This window comes from Apiospora hydei, assembly GCF_038363865.1.
Source record: "Apiospora hydei strain CBS 114990 chromosome Unknown utg000007l_segment0_segment0, whole genome shotgun sequence".
Taxonomy (NCBI): domain Eukaryota; kingdom Fungi; phylum Ascomycota; class Sordariomycetes; order Amphisphaeriales; family Apiosporaceae; genus Apiospora; species Apiospora hydei.
The window spans coordinates 3681806-3703575 of NW_027117366.1; the positions used below are offsets into that span (position 1 = coordinate 3681806).

General features: G+C 55.4%; 9 protein-coding genes across 9 annotated transcripts; 6 read left to right on the forward strand and 3 right to left on the reverse strand.

Moving 5' to 3' along the window:
- Window positions 1-923: 923 nt before the first annotated feature.
- On the forward strand, window positions 924-3623 carry PG997_010284 (uncharacterized protein; the record flags this gene model as incomplete). Its single annotated transcript, XM_066814599.1, has 1 exon — window positions 924-3623. The coding sequence occupies one exon, from the start codon at window positions 924-926 to the stop codon at window positions 3621-3623; it is 2700 nt and encodes an 899-aa protein (XP_066666561.1).
- Window positions 3624-5014: 1391 nt separating this feature from the next.
- PG997_010285 (uncharacterized protein) lies at window positions 5015-6142 on the forward strand (the record flags this gene model as incomplete). Its single annotated transcript, XM_066814600.1, has 1 exon — window positions 5015-6142. The coding sequence occupies one exon, from the start codon at window positions 5015-5017 to the stop codon at window positions 6140-6142; it is 1128 nt and encodes a 375-aa protein (XP_066666562.1).
- A 508-nt stretch (window positions 6143-6650) lies between these two features.
- PG997_010286 (Quinate permease) lies at window positions 6651-8577 on the reverse strand (the record flags this gene model as incomplete). The annotated part of the gene is made up of 5 exons (XM_066814601.1): window positions 6651-6953; window positions 7023-7120; window positions 7180-7359; window positions 7457-8371; window positions 8457-8577. The coding sequence occupies 5 exons, from the start codon at window positions 8575-8577 to the stop codon at window positions 6651-6653; spliced, it is 1617 nt and encodes a 538-aa protein (XP_066666563.1).
- Window positions 8578-10213: 1636 nt separating this feature from the next.
- PG997_010287 (uncharacterized protein) lies at window positions 10214-11133 on the forward strand (the record flags this gene model as incomplete). Its single annotated transcript, XM_066814602.1, has 2 exons — window positions 10214-10433; window positions 10508-11133. 2 exons carry the CDS (start codon window positions 10214-10216, stop codon window positions 11131-11133), a joined length of 846 nt encoding a protein of 281 aa, XP_066666564.1.
- Window positions 11134-11517: 384 nt separating this feature from the next.
- PG997_010288 (QA-X protein) lies at window positions 11518-12645 on the reverse strand (the record flags this gene model as incomplete). Its single annotated transcript, XM_066814603.1, has 4 exons — window positions 11518-11890; window positions 11988-12281; window positions 12335-12386; window positions 12456-12645. 4 exons carry the CDS (start codon window positions 12643-12645, stop codon window positions 11518-11520), a joined length of 909 nt encoding a protein of 302 aa, XP_066666565.1.
- A 978-nt stretch (window positions 12646-13623) lies between these two features.
- PG997_010289 (catabolic 3-dehydroquinase) lies at window positions 13624-14088 on the forward strand (the record flags this gene model as incomplete). Its single annotated transcript, XM_066814604.1, has 1 exon — window positions 13624-14088. One exon carries the CDS (start codon window positions 13624-13626, stop codon window positions 14086-14088), a length of 465 nt encoding a protein of 154 aa, XP_066666566.1.
- Window positions 14089-15161: 1073 nt separating this feature from the next.
- On the forward strand, window positions 15162-16566 carry PG997_010290 (WD repeat-containing protein JIP5; the record flags this gene model as incomplete). Its single annotated transcript, XM_066814605.1, has 2 exons — window positions 15162-15426; window positions 15584-16566. 2 exons carry the CDS (start codon window positions 15162-15164, stop codon window positions 16564-16566), a joined length of 1248 nt encoding a protein of 415 aa, XP_066666567.1.
- A 745-nt stretch (window positions 16567-17311) lies between these two features.
- Window positions 17312-18706, forward strand: PG997_010291 (uncharacterized protein; the record flags this gene model as incomplete). The annotated part of the gene is made up of 3 exons (XM_066814606.1): window positions 17312-17382; window positions 17495-17809; window positions 17926-18706. 3 exons carry the CDS (start codon window positions 17312-17314, stop codon window positions 18704-18706), a joined length of 1167 nt encoding a protein of 388 aa, XP_066666568.1.
- A 448-nt stretch (window positions 18707-19154) lies between these two features.
- Window positions 19155-19850, reverse strand: PG997_010292 (membrane-associating domain-containing protein; the record flags this gene model as incomplete). Its single annotated transcript, XM_066814607.1, has 3 exons — window positions 19155-19257; window positions 19349-19652; window positions 19772-19850. 3 exons carry the CDS (start codon window positions 19848-19850, stop codon window positions 19155-19157), a joined length of 486 nt encoding a protein of 161 aa, XP_066666569.1.
- Between the last annotated feature and the right edge of the window lie 1920 nt (window positions 19851-21770).

The following is a 21770-nucleotide window of genomic DNA, read 5'->3' on the forward strand; positions in this document are numbered from 1 at the left end:
TGCACGTCGTCAGGATGGCGATCGCGTCTTCTCCAATCATGGCGTCAATTCGCGTATCAGACGCAGCGGTCAGCCGGCATCGTCCTGTCGGAGTGTGCCTACGTCGCTCGCTTGGATCCTGTCGCTCGTTGGGGGACAAAAGCAAATTGCAATTCCTGTCGTCGTTCTGATTTGCAGCAGCTCGACGCTCGTCATGGGGGCAAGGCAAGAAACAGCGCAACTCTCCGACACGCAAGTCTTGGGCATTCAGATTCAGATTGCGACATGGCTGTCTTTCGGTGGAGAAGAAACCTGGGGTAGAGACAGGGTTAGCTTCGACGGCACTGAGAACTGCTGGCGGTTGAATGTTTAGCCACAGGTCGGCGTGAGGGGGTGACAGCGCTAGGACGAGAGTGGGCTGCCCTAACGCGCTTTTCTCCAGTGCGACCCCAGCCCCAGATTGGAGCCTAAGCACCCTGAGCCATTGGCTCCAGGCGGGGAAGAAATGTCCAATGGCGGGCTGTTTCTCTTCAGGCCCTCTTTGCATACGCTGACGAAGAGCATACCACCTAATCGCCTTGCTTCCATCAATGCCGGCTCAGCAGGTACTTACTTACATGCTTTCTTGAAACAGTCCTTGCCCTCCACAGATCATCTCGTACGATGCGATCGATTGATTGTTTGCTCCCTGTCTCTATTTAGTGTGCACCCAGCAGGCAGATGGCTAGACTCGCCCGAGGCACCCCGACCGTCAAACCTCCTCCAGTTACTGTAAAAGTCGCTGGTCTGTTCGACAAGTGAACTCTCGCCTACTCCGCCATCAATGTCTTCGCGGTTTGATACGACGACGCTCCTAAGTCTTTGGGAGTAACGACCTGTAAATGACGATGTTTCCACTACAACCAACCGCTTCCACTGTGGGAGTGAAACGTCCGTTCGCCGCTATGGCTGCGCACGATGCGAGCCCAAGATACTATGGCCTGTACGCAGAACATGATGCAGCCGAGCAGCCACATAAATCCCCGGCCAGCAGGCCGCACTCGGCCTTGGATGCGCCTCCTAGGTTCTACTCCAGCAGGTTGGACACCAAGGACGCGACTCCCGGCTCGCAGCATCCATCAGCACATGGTTCCAGAGCCTCCAGCCACTCCCCGCCAACGCGATCTCCCTACGAGAACACAACTTTGCGATTTGAGCCCAACGCCTCGGTGGTATTGGTGGGAATGCGAGGATCGGGGAAGTCCACTTTAGCAATCATTGCCTCGACGGCCATGAAGAGACGAATAATAGACACGGAGAAGGCCTTCCAGGAAGCGACAGGCCTTTCGACCCACGTCTTCAAAAAGACATGCGGTGCCGCAGAGTGCCAAAGCCGACAATATAGCCTACTGCAGAGCATGTTGGCAACCCATGGAAGAGACTGTATCATAGTGTCCTCCTGGATGGAACGCTGCGTGCAAAGTCTGTTCGAGGACTTCGCCGTCTCTCATCCCGTCATCCATGTGATGAGGGAGTCCCAGTCGATCGCATCTTATCTGAAGGTAACCGACCAGAGCAAGTTTCACGAACTTCTCGTCTATGCAGCTACTGCGTTCCGCGCCTGCTGCAACCTGGAGTTCTTCAACGTCTCAGAAGTGCCACCAAAGAAGGGAGACCTGACCGTGGTCGAGTCCACCGCCGTCACCCAAGACTCCGGGCAAAAGTCACCCACGCCGTATCTGACCCTGAAACGGGCAGAAAGGCACTTTCTCAAATTCCTATCTTTTTGCATGCCCGAGGGGTCTATACCCTACGTGGAGTCGGCCTTTCCTTTGGCCTCTATACCAACTGAGAAACGCCAGTTTACATACGCCATGTCAGTCCCACTATCGAAATTGATATTGGACCGAATAGACATCGAGGATATCGAGACTGGAGCCGATGCCATCGAGATTGTCATAGACGATGCTTTCGTGCTATGTGGCCAGGATTCTCGACTGACGCCGGAGCGCGCCAGCCAAATCAGTAAAGTGGTTGGGCATATCCGACGGAATGCCGTAATACCCATCATTATCAACGTGGTCTGGCCGTCAGAAGACTCCGTTAGCGAAGCTCAGAGAATCGTGTATACAGAACATCTGCAACACGCTCTAAAGCTTTCTCCAGAGTACATTTCTGTTGATCTCAGGCTTGATGACCGTTGGTTTCATCACATAATGGCCTCGAGGAGAACCACGAAAGTAATGGGCAGTGTCAATATCAAATCCAACCCACCATCATGGACTGACCCGGTTTGGACGTCGTATTACCGAAAAGCCCGAAGTTTGAACTGCGATCTTGTCCGTCTTCTCCGACCTGCAACGCAAGTGGAAGATAACTTCGAAATCAATTCACTTCGATCGGCACTCAAGGATCTGGGACCGTCCGAACTGCCCGTCGTCGCTTTCAATACAGGACCCAAAGGCAGAAACTCCCAATGTTTCAACCGCATTCTCACATCGGTTATTCCTGAACCACTCCTGAATCAACACCAGGACGAGGATTCCTTATACATCCCACCCGCACTTACAGCGCTGCAAGCAACATCCGCCCTCCACTCTTCCTTCATAATCGATGCTATGAAACTTTACGTCTTTGGGGCCAACGTCAGATACAGTTTGTCTCCGGCCATGCATACAATTGCACTCAAAGCCTGTGGGATCCCCCATTCCTATACCCCTTATTCTACAGACTCCATGAGTAACATACGGGACCTCATTCACGATCCCCAATTTGCCGGGGCTTCCATTGGTTTGCCGTTCAAGGTGGAGGTGATTAGCCTAACGCATTCCTTGAGCAGCCATGCCAAAGCCATCGGGGCTGTCAATACTCTCATTCCGGTGCGACAGCTCAGCCCAGACGGCACCATTCCTGACAATGCCCTGTTCTTCCAATACAGGAACCGGGCCGGTCCGGTGTTGGCGCTGTTTGGTGAGAACACGGACTGGATCGGCGTCCGGGCGTGCATCAGGCGAGGGCTGTCGCCTGCGAATGCCGTACGGCCCACCTCGTCGGGCCTGGTTATTGGAGCCGGCGGCATGGCCCGAGCAGCTGTCTACGCTATGCTCCAGCTTGGGGTTCGCAACATAGCTATATACAACAGGACCATTGAAAATGCGGAAAAGTTGGTCTCTCACTTCTCGAGACTTCTCGCTAGACACGACATTCCCCTCCTTGGCGCCAGCTCCGACTTCGAGACCAAGTTCCATGTTCTTCACTCGCGGGACGACTCCTGGCCCAAGGAGTTCCGGCCGCCCACCATGATCGTCTCTTGCATCCCCACTCACAGCGTCGGCGGCTGCCCGCCTCCCAACTTCACGCTTCCCGAATCTTGGCTGCAGAGCCCGACCGGCGGTGTGGTGCTGGAGTACGCCTACAAGTACCTGAACACGCCACTTCTGACGCAGATCCGCGCCGAGGCGTACCGCGGCTGGGTAGCGATGGACGGTCTCGACATCCTACCCGAGCAAGGGTTCGCACAGTTTGAGCTTTTTACAGGCAGGCGGGCCCCGCGCAGGTTGATGCGGGCGGAGGTGTTCCGGTCGTACCCGGAGGAAGAACAGGGGGTGGCAAACCAGCCGCAGCTGCAGCCACGGTTGGAGGACATTACGGAACAAGAGCCGTGAACTGAGATTTTCACGGGTATCAGCATGAATGTAACGACACTATGAAGGCATATGTGGATAACCTAATCTAACCGAGCCTTATGGGCACCGTTTTATCGAGATCGCGACACCAAGGACCCGGTTTGTAGCTCCCAGGCTGCGTCTTTCTCGGGTTGCTGCAGAGGACACGTTTATCACACCATGTAATCTGGGAAGGCCAGCAACGCGGCGCAACGTTGCTAGCCAGAGAGCCCGATGTAGTCGAGTTTCATAGATGCAAGTAAGCACCAATATCTACGCAATCAAGCAAACGGTGAGGGGGCTCACAGCAAACCTCCAACTATTGGCATCTGGATTACAAAAGTCAAAGAAACCCCAAATCCGGATTATTTCACATACCCAATATACAGGCTACTTGTCTGCAGGAGAGCAAGGGATGGGTCTCACAGCACGCCCATCCAGACATGCATACTGAGAAAACGGGGGGTAACATTGCATTACTGAACAATACTGGATACGGCGAGCCCCATGCATTATTAGTACATCAGATCATCCTGGCAGTGTATGAACATTCAGCCATGAGTCGGCGGCGGTAGGTGGGGCCGTGTATGTGTTTACCCGGCGGTCTGTCTCCAAAACCATGACGTCTACCCTCACAGGAAGTACACTCTTCCCGTCGCTTATCTTCGGCCCCCGGGACAAGTTGTTTCGTTCGGCATGCCACATTTGCGCGGGACAGGACAGCGGTAATGTTCCGATCGTGCTTGGTGATACCACTCCCAACCCTACCAGGCGGAGGGCAAGGGTGACAAGTCGCCTGCTTCTTGCGTGGCGTCCCGCCGCAGGGTCCCGACAAGGGCAATGAGTGAGAACAATGCGCAAGGAGCAGCCGGGGAAGCTACCGGCATGCGTGTGCCCGTTACTCCAAAATGCGACTCCTTGTCTGGTCTCCGTCACTTTTTCTCTCCCTGACTGAACCTGTTCGTCGCTTTTAGACATTGCTCGGCTTGTGTCACTTGTCGTAAGCTTTAGCGTTTCCTGCTCCGTACTTGTGTGTGCCTGTGTAATATCTACACCCGTTGTGCACCAAGGGAGTCGACAGATTTCAACGCACATATCAGCCCATTTCCTGGGTGAACGGGATACTCATCCATTATATCTTCGCGGATATTCGACTGTTGACTGCGCTACTGGTGTCATCTTTCGTCGTCAGTCTGTAGTCGTCGAGTATATATATATCTCATTTTTGTTTTCAGTTTGAGGGTTCTTGTTATATCATATCCCAATACCCCAGGGACTTGGATCGGATATTAGCTAGTCCATCTTGTCTTCCAAGTCAACGGCCTTATACCACTATACTTCAAGGCGACAGCACAGCTTTCGAAGAGCAATTTCATATCGCACGAGACAATATGTCGTGCCGATTAGCAATCACGTCCATGTCCCTGGGCCGCAGCCATGCCGGCCACTCCCTCAGCCACAAACTGGACATGGCCCAGGCCTACGGCTACAAGGGCATCGAGCTCTTCCACGAAGACCTCGCCGACATGGCCCAGCAGCTCGGCCACCACGACCCCAACAACACCAACACCGCGGAGGAGAACGAGCTAGAGGCCGCGTCGCTGATCCGCCAAATGTGCCGCGCTCGCGACCTGACCATCCTCTGCCTCCAGCCCTTCGCGGGCTACGAGGGCCTCGTCGACCGCGCCGGGCACGCCCGCCGCCTCGACCAGCTCCGCTCCTGGTTCCGCCTCGCGAAGGCGTTGGGGACGGACATGGTCCAGATCCCGTCCAGCTTCCTGCCGGCGTCGCAGTGCACCGGCGATCGCCTACGCATCATCGCGGACCTGCGCCGCGCCGCGGACATGGGCGCGGCCGAGGGGATTCGGTTCGTGTACGAGGCCCTCTGCTTCGGCACGCACGTCGACACCTGGGAGGCCAGCTGGGAGATCGTCCGGGCCGTCGACCGCGACAATTTCGGGCTGTGTCTCGATACCTTCAACATCGCGGGGCGCGTCTACGCGGACCCGGCGCTGGCCTCCGGGTGCTGCGGCGACTCGCACGCTGATGCTCAGGCTGCGGTGCAGGAGTCTCTCGCGCGCATGCGCGCTACCGTCGATGTCGCGAAGGTGTTCTACGTTCAAGTCGTCGACGCGGAGCGTCTTGCCTCCCCGCTGAAGCCGGGGCACGCGTTCTACGACGCCCAGCAGCCCGCCCGCATGAGCTGGTCGCGGAACTGTCGACTCTTCTACGGGGAGCGCGAGCGGGGCGCGTATCTGCCGGTGCGCGATATCGCGCGCGCCATTTTTCAGGACCTCAGGTTCGAGGGCTGGGTCAGTCTCGAGCTGTTCCATCGGCGCATGGCGGACCGCGATGCGGGGGTGCCGCGGGAGTTGGCGCGGCGGGGGGCGGTGTCTTGGAGGAAGCTGGTGGGGGATATGGAGTTGCGGGTGGAGGATGAGGTGTATGATGACAGGGTGGGAGAGATGGTTGGGACGATGGAGAAGAAGGGGAAGATGATGGTGGGGGGGTGGGGTTGAAATGGAGAGGATGGTGGCTTCGCTTTGAAGGGGATCACGGATACTAGAAAGTTGTTGATCCAGCCCTGTGCGGTTTCGTGTGTTTTTCTTTTTTTGTCGTGTATAGCCAGCGTGTTTTTTTTTTTAGTATTCGTTCTACTCTCGCTTAATATGAGATTGATCCTGGATCTAACCAATCACTTATTGATGGATATCGTGATGTGATGAGCTCGGTGCGCAAGGCACAGTCGCATGTAATCTTTGACACGATGTCCTTGCGAAATACTAAGAGTAATAATCAATAGTTCCAGACAGATGATGTCTTACTGCCGTCCTAAACAAGATAGACGACAACCTCAGCTTGGTGTTACGTGGAAATACATATTCCAGGGCTTAACACTGTGTCTCCTATTACATAATAAGATTTGATAGAATCATAATTCAACCATTGGAAATTATCCTGTGTCCTTTCTCAACATTTTCATTAGCAAAAGACTATATTATACTTTTAATGTTATCATCATCAACCTCAAACCGTCTCCTTCATCTCCACCTTCTCCTTCCGCTCGCTCAAATCGACGCCCTCGACGGCGTGCCGGAACTCCTCGTCCGCCAGCCGCAGCTCCTCCATGATGTCGTCGTTGGCCTTGCGGACGGGCCGGATCGCGAACAGGCGGTCCATGTGCTCGAGCGGGATGGCTTTGGTCTCGGGCACGAGGAAGTACGTGAAGACGACCGAGAGGATCATGAGCGAGGCGAAGAAGAAGTAGACGCCGTAGCCCATCTTGAGGAACATCTGCGGCGTGAAGCGCGAGACGATGAAGTTCCAGAACTGGTCCGAGGTTAGCGGCTTGGTCGTACGTGGAGTTTTGCAGTTTTCGAATAGGATCGATGAACTTACCCAGTTGTTGGCGGCGGCAGATGCCTGACCGAGCGCTCGAGTGTTCTGGTCGAACATTTCGGAGTTCAAGACCCAGGGGGTTCCATTCCAACTCGGGGCTAAAGCAGGGTTAATAAGTGACAGGCTGAGAGACATTCCACGTCGGGTGAAAGCTTACTGTAGAAGACGGTCCAGAGATAGAAGAAAAAGATGGCCGCAATGCCGCCACCATCAAGCGCGCTTCCCACAGGCCTGTTCGCGGTATCGGCAATCTTGATGTAGGCACCGATAAACCACATGCACAAACTGCCACCGACGGCGCCGCCCAGGAGAAGCTTTCGACGGCCCAAATAATCGACTAAAGAAGGGCAGAATTAGCTCCCCGAACGCTTATATAATAACCGCAGATTCTCGACGAAAATCACTCAGTCAGACATGAGGGGAATGAGACTTACTCAAACACAATAACCACACAATCGTAGTGATTGTCTTGACGACACCAAAGATGCCCGTCGTCAACAGGGCCGCGTTGGTCCCCGTAATCCCGATGCTGTTGAAGACGGTCGGGCTGTAGTAGTTGATGGCGTTGATGCCGCTGCCGTTCTGCCAGAAGAAGAGCATGCCGCCGAGGAAGAAGCGCCACTGGACCTTGCGCTGCTTGAGCGCCGCGAACGGCTTCCAGAAGCCGACGCCGACCTCGCGCTTGTAGCGCTCGAGGTCCTCGTCGATGTAGTTGACCTCCTCGACAATGTACACGTCGTCGCGCGGCAGGTTGCGGATCCAGCAGAGGTTGTCCATGGCCTGGTCGTGTCGGCCCTTGGAGAAGAGCCAGCGCGGGGACTCGCGCAGCCAGAGGGCGCCGACGGCCAGCAGGCCGCCGGGGATGAGCTGCACCGCGAAGGGGATCAGCCACTGGCGGTGGCTCGGCTGCATCGTCGTGTTGACGCCGTAGTTGATCCAGAACCCGACCAGCCCCCCGAGCTGCCAGCCCAGCTCGTAGATGCCGACGATGCGGCCGCGGACCGCGGGCGGCGCCAGCTCGGAGCAGTAGATGGGCACGATGTTGGACATGCCGCCGACGCCGAAGCCGGCGAGGACGCGGCCGCCGAGGATCAGGCCCAGCCCCCGGGCCGCGCTGGCGCCGAGCATCAGGCCGGCGCCCAGGACGAAGACGGCAGAGAAGACGAAGAGGGACTTGCGGCGGCCGAGGAAGTGGCAGGTGACGTAGGCGAAGAGGCTGCCGAAGAAGGCGCCGGCTTGGTAGAGGCTGACGATGTTGGCTTGGAGGAGGGCCTTGGTGTCTTTATCCATGCTTGCGAAGTTGAACTCGTCTACGAAGGACGGCAGCGCCAGGGTTCCGCCGATGAAGGCTGTTGGTATTGCAGTACATGGTTAACAACGATGCTACACTAGAGCAACGGGAAACCGGATGGAAAGAGAGACTGGAATACGAACCAGAGTCATAGCCGATGGTGCATGACGCGAACGAGGCGATGGCCGCGCAGGTATAGACGCGCCAGTTGTATACGGCCTTTGGCGTCGGCCTGTCCTCCTTGAGCTTGAGGAGTCCCACCATACTGAAAGACTTTTCGCCCCTTTCGTTGCCCACTTGCAAGACAGGTAAGAGACGTAACAAAATCCCACTACCTCCCGTAAGGTCATACAGATAGACACTGAGACTGGAAAGGCTTTCTCTGCAGCTACACAGAAATAGATATACTGAGTCACTGACGAGAGATTCGGGTCGCCGCGAGGTCGGAGTATTAATGGAATATGAAAAGTCTGGGGCCCCAGAATTTGTCGACAGCGCGGACAGACAGACCCCTGGTCGAAAAGCTACGATGAACAAGGCGAGATCTGGGGTAAATGCAAGCCTTTCCCACAATTCCCGAGTGCAAGGAAGCCGCCAAGTGCTGTGTGAGACCTCTCACGGCTATCAGCTAGATGCTAGGGTGAGATCTGGTTGGGACATGGCGTTCCCCCTTCCCTTCCTCTCCGATGGAAAAATGATTATTCTGCATGATGGGTTGTTGGTTGGTTGGCTGGGCTGGCAGGCTGACCGTCCCTCCGAGTCAGGGCTCCTTTTCCCAAACCCTGGCGAATCTTTCGCCATTTCCTGTCTAGCGCCAATGGTGTCCGTCTACCTGAAAACGTTCCCTTTTGACTAAGAGGATCACGATACCCACTTCGAGTTCCTCTCATTCGGAGTGGGAATGCATGTTTGTCAGCTGGGGATCAGGTCCGGGGGTTGCTTGGAGAGAGATGGAGAGGCAAATTTCCCATTTTTCGCGGGGCCAAGCCACTACGGCAACGGCATTTCCTAGGAGGTTCCCCACAGACGGTACGGTGTCTAGGTATCGCTGTCGCTGTCGGAGTAGCCCCCGCCTCGTTGGGAGAAACGCTGGCTTCCTCAACGGCCTTCTTTCGTCCAATTGGATGGGCTTTGGTGCCAAGTGCTAGCCGGGGCACCAAGAAGAACCCTGGTCTGCGTCTGTCAGACAGCCTGGAAGAACACTTAACCGGCCGGGAATTGTGTGTGTTCGTTAGCTCGGTTATTTTCATCGCCAAGCACTCCTTGCGTGCCCCTCATCCGGTTCTTGTTGGCACACAGGAAGCTTAAAACAGGGTTACAGCGCCAAGAGGCGAAGACGCGGCGTAACAAACAGCACACACCGTTCGTCGCTCACGAATTGGGAAAAGGAAAACTCCGCCCGTTACGGAAAGAGAGGTTGTTTGCGAAACACACTTCTCTCTATCCGCTCATGTGACGGATGAGACGAACTGGTTATTCCTTTTCTTGGGCAAAACAAGCTACACCGAGATGCTGCTGTGAACCAAGGAAAAAGGAATGAAACCAGCGGTGATCATGTGGAGCCATCATGATCAAAATTCCGGCGGCGGATGGCAAAATGTTCATCACGGATAGAGGTGGGCCGCTACTGTTACTAGGTTAGTTACGCAAACCCAATTGTTCTACCGGGTAAGACTTGAGGTGTTCAATGGAAACGATTCCGCTTTGTATAAACATGATCTGTAAGCCAGTAGACTAGGCCAAAGACCCTAAGAGCAGTAGATCAGGAACTAGGAACCGAAAACAAAGGGTATCCTGTCACTCTGTCCATTTCCTCCATTCTAACAAGAGATAGAGACGATTGCACACATCCCACGAACAGCCTGCCGACACAGCATTTTAGCCAAAGTATACATACACAATGAGTGCCGCCGGCGTGGACATGAGCAATGCCGCTCCGAAACCACAGACCCAGCTAGATCGTCATGGCTATCTCTTCGGTCTCAAGATCCAGGCCTCCATGTCGCCGCTCTTCCACAAGACGATATACAGCGAGCTAGGCCTGCGATGGGAACAGAAGCTCTTCGAGTCGGCCGACATCCCGCAGTTCCTGCAGCTGATCAAAGACCCCAACTTCTACGGTATGTGTCGTGCTGCTGCCCACCAAGAGAAGAGAGGAGAAGTAGCTCAAACTGATCTGACATCCCACACCCAGGCGCCTCGGTGACCATGCCCAACAAGGTCTCCATCATGAAGCACCTCGACGAGCTGACGGAGGAGTGCCGCGAAGTCGGCGCCTGCAACACCATCTTCCTGAAGCAGGACCCCGCCACCGGCGCCCGCCGCTACTGCGGCACCAACACCGACGTCGTCGGCATCCGCGAGTCCTTCTACCAGAACGTGGCGGACCCGGACGCCCGCTTCCACGACCGGCCGGCCCTCGTCATTGGCGGCGGCGGCGCGGCGCGGTCCGCGGTCTACGCGCTGCACAAGTGGATGCGCGCGACGCGCATCTACTTGGTGAACCGGGACCCCGCCGAGGTCGCGGCCGTCATGGAGGAGTGCACGGCGCATGGGTACGGCGGCGAGAGGCTGGTGCATGTGGCCACCCCCGAGGAGGCGGAGAGGTTGGAGGCGCCGGGGGCGATCGTGGCGTGTGTGCCGGACTTTTCGCCGCGGACGCCGGAGGAGCATACGGCGCGCGCGGTGATTCGCACGTTCTTGGGTAAAGAGCGCAAGGGCTGCATGCTGGAGATGTGCTACAACCCGACCCCTACACGGAGCTCGGCGGGTTGGCCGAGGGCGAGGGATGGCAGGTCATCTTGGGCACGGAGGCGCTGATCTGGCAGGGGCTGGAGCAGGACAAGTTCTGGACGGGGATCGAGGTTAAGGATCTGCCGATCCAGAAGGTTAGCGAGGTCATCGCCGGGAGGTTGTCGCAAATATCAAAGCTCTGAAAGGAGCGGGCTTTCGTCCGTTTTCATTCATCGCTTCTCAAGAGCGGCGGTTTCGACTTGGTCGGAGGGGTATTCATGGGAGAAGCATTTACAGGAGTAACGGAGTCATCATCATAATAAGGGGAGAGCGCCCTGGGTAATTTCATACTTGGATTTTATCATCACCAGTCAGCAAGCATATGTTTGGTCTGTAGCTTAACAATTGAAAACTTTCATGTTTGTTAGTTTATCTCTACATGATTTATATAACTACCTACTCTTTCATTCATCACGCACCCGGCCGACTGTAATCAAGATGCCTCACACGCCGCCAAACCTCGCGCACCACCCGCTCCTGCGACTGGCGCGCCGACTCGCCCGTAGCCGGCGACGGCCCCGCCGGCCGGATGGCCAAGTATAACCTGCTCCCCAGCCGCACGTCTTCAATGGGCGCGTTCTGCGTATCCTCGGGCGGATTCGCCGTCGTCACCAGCCCGCCCGCCTCCTGCACAATGGCGATGCCGGCCGCCACGTCCCATTCCCAACACCCGCCCTCCCACCAGATATCAAACGCGCCCATAGCGACATAAGCCAGATCGAGCGTCGCGCTGCCCAGACTCCGCACCCCATGCACCATTCCCCCTTCCCTCCGCGGCCTCCGGCTCCGCCGCCATCGTCAGAAAACTATCGACCTTGCGATGCAAATTCCCATCCTGCGCATCCTTGCGGTCCTTGCCCCACTCCACCGAAAGCACGCACCCTTGCGGCGCGTTGGGCGGCAGCGGCTGGTTTCTTACCAAGGGCAGGCGCTGCGTCTCGTTGAGCCAGGCGCCGTGGCCGCGGCACGCGGAGAAGAGCTGGCCCGTGAAGGGGGCGTAGATGACGCCGATCACGGCCTCGCCGTTGAGGACGAAGCCGATGGACACGCAGAACATGGGGAACAGGTGCGTGTAGTTGACGGTGCCGTCCAGCGGGTCGACGCACCAGGTCGGCGAGGGGCCGATTAGGTAGGCGCGCGAGGCGCCTTTGGAGTAGGTCTCTTCGCCGAGGAATCTGGGGAGAGGATATTAGCACGTATGGGAGTATGCCTTGGAATAAGTACCTACTTATGGGTTGGGTATTTCTTCTCTATGGCGTTCTTAATGAATGTCTCAACATCTTTGGCAAAATCCATTAGTCATATTCCTTCAAATCGGTTTCCGTTCGGGGAGGGACTGAAAAGCTTACCTTCATCTGCTTTCGTCACAATATCTACGGCGCTGTCCTTTTCCGTGAAGAGCTGCTCCCCGGTGCCGTTGTCGCTCCATCGCGCCTGCGCGAACTTCATGAGGATGGCGCCGGCATCTTTCCCGAGCTGCACCGCAAAGGTGTAGATCTCGGCTAGCTCATCGTCGCTGATGTGTTGAACTGCGGTCATTATCACACAAGAAGAAAGTGAAATTGAGTATTCACAAAAAGGATTTAGTAGTGTTTTCGTTTACAGTAATTTTAGATAGACAGCATGTGAGAGCAGTAAGTCTCTACCATGATCATACGGCGGCTTCGTCTACAGGCGCACCATTGAACCGCCTCCAACCGAATGGCAATGGATCCGATAAGAACGGAATAGCGGTTTTGGTCCGCGTCTCTTCGGTGGTGTACGCAGCGTATCTCACAGTTGGCAGTTGGATCATCGGACAGTCGGGGTTCGTATGGGGATAAGATCCACTGCAGAGAGAAACAGTGGACTAGAAGGTTGCTGACTCAATATGGGCACCTCTGCTCACACCAGGTAATGACTGGCTACACGCACTTGTCTACCTACTTCGACATGGCCAATGGGCAAACAGGTGTTCTAGTAAGAAACTATCCCCTCTCTGGAAGAAGAGGAGGTTTCGCAGTTCACTCTCGGAGCGTACTACGTACCCGTAGTAAGTACTCCGTAGCATGAGTTGGAATGTTTACCCGCGGCGATACTCTAGCAAGCCGGCAAAACACTTATCCAGGAGCAGCCAAGCCCGCATTAATGCTACCCGCCCACTATTGAATCTGGCTATACTGGGAGTGAAGTCTGTACACCTTGAAATGCCTGATCATCTCATGCAGTAAGGCGGGTATAGTACAGGACGGGAGTTGCAATGCTGTATGATTAATGCCAGTTTGTAGGTATGTTTCATAGGAAGCTGCAAAACTGTTTGTGACTGGAATCAGATATCGTGTAGAGTTGGAGTCAGGAAGGTTGCACAAGGGGGTGCTAATAAAACAACCGCCGATCACCTCGAATCGCACAACGGATAACTGACATCACGCAAAATCTCCAAGAGTCACTGCTTTGAGCTCCTTCTCGGCATTCCTTAAAACTGGGTTTTATAGTACTCATCTTTTCAGGAAATAGAGAGCCATATCAGTACCCGCCATGCCTTCCCGCAACCTCCTCCTCATCAACGGCCCCAACCTCAACCTCCTGGGGACCCGCGAGCCGCACATCTACGGCAGCACGACCCTCCCCGACGTCGAGGCCGCCGCCACGCAACAAGCCGCCTCCCTATCCATCTCGCTCGCGACCTTCCAGTCCAACCAGGAGGGCGCCATCGTGGACCGGATCCAGGCCGCGAGGGAGGAAGGCGTCGACGCCATCGTCATCAACCCGGGCGCCTTCACGCACACGTCGGTTGCGATCCGGGACGCGCTGCTGGGAGTCGGGATTCCCTACGTCGAGCTGCATGTCTCTAATGTCCATGCGCGCGAGGAGTGGCGGCGGCACTCGTACTTTACGGATAAGGCGGTCGCGATGGTTTGCGGGATGGGGGTTCATGGGTATACGGCGGCTATTGAGTTTGCGGCGAGGCATATGAAGACGCCTACTAAGGAGAAGCTATGATGAGTGAGTGTATCAGATGGGATACCAGATATGCCGTGGATATGTGGGATGTTGTTTGGAGTTAGCAGATCGTTGGCTTATGTAAAGTGTGTCCATTTACTCTTGCACACGACTACTCATGATACCTCCCCCATGGAATGTTTTCTACTCCTATACAAAACGTAGTCCTCTCACCAGAAAGGGTATCGTCAATGACACAATCTCAAGCTCTGGTCATAGGTATGCCGGACCTTGGGTTCGGGTTCGTTCAGTGCCCCGCATCAGGACTCGAGCTTGGAGCTTTGGAGAGCTTTCCCCAGACTACCCCGCGGTCGGAAAGCGCCTAAAACACTGAGGTCGAGTGCTTGGTCCACGTGGGAGCAGAGCAAAGCATTCAACATGGAATCAGCTTTGGCTGCATTTATTACAGATTGCTACACCAGCAATTACTTGTCATTTTCTAGTCATCATCTAGTCATCAATTGGAAATTGAGTATACTCGAAAGCATACATAGCGCAGCGAATTCTCAAAAGAAATCACATGCTATGCATCTTTCTTCCTTCTTCCCTCATTCGGTAGGTACGCGGATGCTCGAAAACTGTGCTACAGCTACAGCGCGACGTGATTCTGCAGGCACGAAGCTACATGTTAAGGATCCACCAGCGCGGCTGGCAATACATTTATGACTGCGCAATTCGGCAGCGCTCGACTTGAGTAAGTATATTTATTTATGAAAAGAGGATCAGGAATGTTGAAGCTGTAAAATGACATTTCAATTAAGTCCATTTCGGCTGCAGTACTCGATGTCAGTTGCAGCAGAGTCTGGGTTCATGCAATCGGGTGTGACGATGGAAGGGGCTTAGAATCGGATGTTGCTAGCCTTGTTTTTTCAGACCCTGCAACTTCAAACTTTTTTTTTCTAGTTTTTTCCCTTAGAGCTCCTGGCCCATCATCCCACCGAAGATTCGAACCGCGACGGACTACATCCAACGTGTCTACCGTGCCATTGGACCCTGGAATATTATTATGAGATAGTTTCTGGACCGAAGCTCATCCGGGCAGTTTTTTAAACGTCCAATTTTCCTCATCCACCATGTTCGAGAATCTCTGCACCCTCCCGCTGAGTGGGGAACTCTTCTGCCAGGCCCTGCACCCGACGGAACCTCTGCTCGCCGTCGGCCTGTCCAGTGGTCATGTTCAGTGCTTTCGCCTCCCCGCCGCTGAGAAGAGCGCCGAGGACAGCGACTCGGCTGATGCCAGCATCCTCTCGGACGGAAGGGGCACCATAGACACCGTCTGGCGCACCCGCCGCCACAAGGGCAGCTGCCGCACTATCGGCTTCAGCAATGATGGCTCAGGTAAGCAAAGGAGCTCTCTACATCTCTACCGCCTGTCTGGCTATTACGCAAAAGCAACGAACTAACCGCCATTGGCCTCTTCTCCAGCTCTCTACTCGGCCGGAACAGACTCGATCCTAAAGCACTTCTCCCCACGACGGGCCAGGTCGCCTCTAAGTTTGCGATCCCCTCGACGAACCCCAACGTGCCCGACGCCCCGACCCTGCTCCGCGTCCCTCGCCCCAGACCCTGCTCCTGGCCTGCGACTCGGGCGTGCTGCACCTGCTCGACCTGCGCGACCACGCCTTCGCTGCCTCGAAGCCGCAGCAGAGCCACTTCCCACACACCGACTTCGTCTCGAGCATCGCGCCCCTGCCGCCCAGCGCCGAGAGCACCAGCGGCTTCAGCAAGCAGTGGGTCAGCACCGGCGGCACCACGCTCGCCGTGACGGACTTGCGCCGCGGCGTCCTGGTTCGCAGCGAGGACCAGGAGGACGAGCTTCTCAGCTCCGTCTTCGTGTCGGGTTTGGGCCCCAAGAAGAACCGCGAGAACGGCATCGCCGCCGTGGGCACCGGCTCCGGCGTCCTCACGCTCTGGGACAAGGGCGCCTGGGACGATCAGCAGGACCGCATCATCGTCGACCGCGACGGCGAGAGTCTCGACTCCATCATGCAGGTGCCCGAGTTCGTGACAGACGGCAAGAAGAAGGTGGTGGTCGGCGTGGGCGATGGCAATATCCGGTTGGTTGACCTCGGCAAGCGCGAGGTGGAGGCTTCGTATAGCCACGACGAGGTCGAGGCTGTCCTCGGCTTGGACTTCGACTGCCAGGGCCGCATGATCAGTGGCGGTGGCAATACGGTCAAGGTCTGGCTGGAGGCCAGCGCACTTGAAGCAGAAGCTGAGGAAGACGAGGAGTCAGATTCGGATGACGATGAAGACTCGGACGACGACTCGGACAACGACTCGGACGATGATTCAGATGCAGCTCCTGCGCCTTCCGAGAAGGGCAAGCGACAGGCGGACCGCAGCGATGAGGAAGACGATAGCGACGATAGTGATGATGATAAGAAGAAGCGCAAGAAGCGAAGGAAGGGCAAGGCTCCCGTTGTCTTAGGACCTCATGGTGCACATGGTGTCTTGAAGTTCAAGGGCTTGGATTAAAACGGTGATGGTTTAATCCAACTCGGTCTTGCATGTTGTTGGTTGCTTGGCTTGGATTTCTCTTCGGTCGGCGGCGTATGGAGATACCCCTTTCCTTGCTTTGTTTCTCACGATGAGCAGTCCAGTAGCGAAACTCTATTCGGAAGACCTGGGGGAAAATCGATTCTACGGATGAGAATGTACAGCACCCAACTGGCGGCTTCATCCAACAAAGCGCATTGCATTGTAGATAGCGGGTTTGCAACGTATAAAATTCGAATGAAAACAAATACTATAGAGCATTCAAACAGCAAAAACGCATCATTCATAAAGTACCCTTGCCTTTTACGAAAACAGTGAATAGTGTGGTGGTTAATGAGATTGGTTTGGGGCGTTCATGTTGCATGCAGCTTCTGCTATTATTCCAAGCTTATAAACCGCAAGTGCAGTGGTGCATATGTCAATTTCCACTTGTGACATGCAACTTCCTCGATACTACAACCCACCTGCACTTCCACTTTACTGACTGCTATATACTTTTGACACCACATTTCTCGACGCATGCAGGGCAATGGATGGCTAGCCTCCTTCGTCCGTATGCCTCATTTTCAACTTGTTTTGTCAAAACCCAGCTTCAAATTTGATACACCAAAAGTGTTACTTTACGCTCTCAGCTTTGACTATCTCTGAGGTATTGGGCCCGATCCTGAAGATCGTCGTTATGCACGCAAGCTTCTTCCGTCGCCTGCTGTTGGGATTCATCGCAATGGCCGCAAATCCAACTGCTCCAGTCACGGCTGTCGAGCAGCCACTGCGCAATATCATGTACCTGACAGGGTGAGTCTATCCCGCGGTTGCAATACCTACCAATCCATCTATTTCATCTTATGACACCACTGCCCGAATAGCACGAACTTGGATGATGTGACTAACAAACCATCCCACGCAGCCAACACCCAGTCATACCCAACCTCCCCTTGACTATGACCATTACCCACGTGGTACTGGCGTTCATGCGGTCGGAGACCTTCAACGAGGAGGAACCGGATCTGTCATGGCCTCTCTTCTTGTCCGTCAAAGAGGTACGAACCAGCTTCCAGCCCGGCACCAAGATTATGGTAGCCATTGGCGGTTGGGGCGATACCACGGGTTTCTCCAAGGCGGCACGCGATGAGAGGAGCCGTCGGCGCTTTGCGGAAAACGTGGCGGGTATGGTCAAGGCTACGGGCGCGGATGGGGTCGATATCGATTGGGAATACCCAGGGTAAGTGATGCCAGCAATATCCCCTCATTTTGTTTTCCATCTGTCTTTGCATGTTTCCTGACCGTACTCGCCACAGAGGCAATGGCGAAGACTACAAACAAGTCCCCAACTCTAAGAAAGCCTGGGAGGCCGGCGCCTACCCCCCACCTCCTCTTCGCCCTGCGCCACGCCCTGGGGCCGTCCAGGATCATCTCGGCCGCCGTGCCCGGCATCCCGCGCGACATCGCCCTCGCCTTTGATTCGGTGACGGTCCCCTCCATCATGGACTCGGTCGATTTCCTCAACGTCATGACGTACGACCTGATGAACCGCCGCGACACCGTCACGAAGCACCACACGGGCGTCGCCCGCTCCCTCGAGGGCATCGATATGTACCTGAAAGCCGGCGCGCCGGCGGCGCAGTTGAATCTGGGCTTCGCATTTTACGTCAAGTACTTCCGGGTCCCGCACAATGCGTGCTCAGCTACCAACACCACCTCCGGTTCCGATTCTAATCCCGCGGGACTAAACTGTCCCACGGGCCCCATGGAAGACCCCGACACGGGCGCCGACCTCGGCCGCACGGGCGGTTTCAGTTACCATGACGCCGTCCCCGCCGAAGTCGCCGATTCGTTTCAAAAGGCGCTTCGGAAGGGCACGTACGATGAAGTGGGCGGGGGGTACTACTATCTCGATACTGACACCGGGATGAAGGAGGATGACCTATTCTGGACTTTCGACACGCCCAAAGCCATCTGGAAGAAGTTCCCGCGCATCGTCGAGGCGAAGGGGCTCGGTGGGGTCTTTGCCTGGGGACTTGGGGAGGATGCGCCGGAGTTTGCGCACTTGAAGGCGTTGTCGGCTCGGGTGCTTCGGGGACAGATGGTGGGGAATGCACAGGACAGGGATGAATTATAGGATGAAGGTGTGTCTGCCGTTAGGACATGATGATGGAGATCTGGCGAGCGAACAGTAGTAGAACCGAGCATCACACACAGGCATACGCATGGATTGCCAGCAATGGCAATTATAGAAGTACTCAGAGTATTAGAGTTTTGTTCAAATTGCTTCAGTAAACACTGCGGTATAAACATCCGAGGGTATTATTCCCAACCGTAAACGCCTGCCAAAAAACCCCCCAAGAACTTCATAGGTCCTCATCAATGCCATCCTCGCCTGTACTCATCAACCAGTCCGGAATCCAAGTTCAAAGGGATAAAAACAAGTCACCCCAAGCGCGACCCGCCATAGGGGCGACATTAAGAGCAACGAGTAGGATCTGGATGTGGGAATAGGCGCTGTCGTCGTTCATAGGTCGATGTCGCTGTTTGAGTTGGGTGGGTTCAAAAGGAGCGAGGGCCTCGATTTAAGCGCCAGGGTAGGCGGAGGGCTTGGAGTGGGGCACATTGTGGCCGCGGCTGCGCAGGGACTCGAGGCCGTCGAGGACAGTCAGGAAGGTGAAGATGGCCCTGTATTGGATGTTAGTGGACTTGGTCCCAAAAGCGCGCGTGTGTAACAATTCCGCGGTCGCACGGGATTGGTGGGAAGAATGGAACCTACCACAGGAAGAAGCCAAACGCGATCGCCGCCTGCAGCGAGGAGCAGAGCCCCTGCCCGTTGCAGTGGGGCACGCCCACGACGACGGCCAGGGCGATGGAGCCGGCGAACCAGAAGAGGCAGGTGAGGGCGTTGAGGACGAGGGCGGCGAGCTTGTGGAACCAGCCGGTCAGGTAGATGGGCACGATGCCGACGTAGGCGAGCACCAGCAGCGACCAGATCGAGTTGAAGAGCATGAAGTTGACGCGGTCGGGCGAGTTGCCCCAGTAGCCGCCCCAGCCCCAATAGCCGGTGTAGGCGCTGACGACTGTGGCTGGGGGTTAGCGCATTTTTCTTCGGTAGTGGTGAGGTTGGGGGGAGGGGCATTGGGTAGATATTCTCATTGTCGTAAAGAGACAGAGAAAATCCAAAGGGATCAAGACGTACGGTAGCCTGTGAGACCGAGCTCGATGATGGTGAACACAGCCGCGACGGCGTGGACGATGGGCAAGAAACCGAGAGCCATGGTGTATGACGTTATTAGGCGGTTAGGTCTTTAGGTGGTGAGGTATTGTTGCTCGGTAGTATTAGGGTATTAGGCGAAGCGATTGTAGCAACTTCGGCAGTTGTAAGGCGTCGTTACTCTAGGTAAGTAGGTGAAGTGGGAATAGGTGAGTGATCAGAGGTGAGTAGACGAGGAGAGAGGCAAGGCATATATACGTCGGCATGAAACGACAACTTCTTCTCGTCCTTCCATGGAATGCTAGACGAACATGCACGAGTGACTAACAAGACTAGCTAACGGACAGAACCCTGAAATCCATCCACCCTAGCCTGCCAAGGGCGGGAAATACGTAAGGCAAGCGGGCAGGGCAGAGTGGGTGAGAGAAAGAAAAGATCGATTTAGCCCAAACTTGCCCAGCCAGCCAGTCACTCGACGGGCTAGCTCTCATCGGACGTAAGTGTTGTCATTGGGCCATGATTGGAGATGGGACCTCGGAATGGGGCCAGGAAAGCCCAATGACATTGCGTGTCATAGCACGATGATGCATGCAAGGTGTCTGGGGACAGCTGATTTCAGACACTCGACTATTTTTTTCTGGCTGATGCTAAACTTCGTGCATGCATTGAATAAGGGAGACCGAGGAAGGCCAATGACGTTGATCCATCTGGTTGACTTGGTACTCGGGGGGCCTACACCCCGCTGCGACACACTCCATCCTCGCGCTTGAGACGAAGATAGATGGGCGTGCGCACCATGGGGTTTTGACCGCCAGCAAACCAGATGCGCCCCGCCTCGAAAGCCTGAGGCTGGGAGGAATGTATCGAGGTCCAACCACGCCGATTAGCACCCACCAGAAGCACCCGCCTTTGGGATCTCCAGAAGGTCGAAGGGAAACGCTTCAAAGCGGGATAAAAAAAACGAGCCATTCGTTAGCTTTCGACTGCGGCCAGGGAAATCCAATTGAACGCGTCGTGTAGTCCAAGCCACACATCAAAGTCGATGGTCTCAGGCAGGTCAGCTGTCCATGGTGGTCGTGTAGAAACGCGACGTCATCGAGAGCTATGACGAAATGAATGCCGCGACCTTTCCGTTTCTCCCATAAGCTCGCGGTCGTTTTTGGCCTGACAGGTCAAAACTTTCAGGGATCTTCGCAGGGTATTGGGCAAGACCACCGATCTTGGCTGAAAAGGCGGGGCCCTCCATCTGTGCCGGCTGCCGGCAGAGTACCTAAGGTTAGAAACCGTTTTGGCAATTGGACTGATGTGCAAAACACCTTTTCGATATTGGATACATAGAATTACGATGATGAACGTCGTCTGGCGTTGTCCCTCTCCCCTCGTCTTTTGGCCAAGTTTCATCTCGATCCAATCACAGAGTACTGATGGCAAACCACATTTGCATTTCTTTCTTTAGAAGTTTCCCGAGTCGAAGCGCCCTGGGGGCCCCACGATTGGATGCGATTATTGAACCCATTGCAGCACCAGCCGCGCACCTCAGCTTCAGAGCACGCCATCTGTGGGCGTACCACTGGCTTACACGCGTTCGTTCCAGCAAAGCCCTTCTCCACGTGGCCCCGGTAGCTGAGGGAGAGCCCCGACCAATATGGGTACAATTGGGCACGATGGGGTCTTGAGGCTCAAACAAAGATCCATCAATAGATGGAATTCCCTCAGCCCTTTCAATTTAATTGCGCCCCCCGTGCTGAACCTCGTCTTTCGCAGATGGATCGACCTGGCCAGTTCGGAGGTTCTCCTCTCGCATCTAGATCGAGGTCCTCCAGGCGTGACCGCCATATTGATATGCCACAATAGCCCCTACGAACCGAGCTCGGTGCATGGGCTAGCAACTTACCATTGTTGGTATCTTTTTGGTTTCTGATAACATGGCGGGCATGCGCGACAAGCTCGCAATATCCTGATGCCAATGTCGCTATCTTCAGTT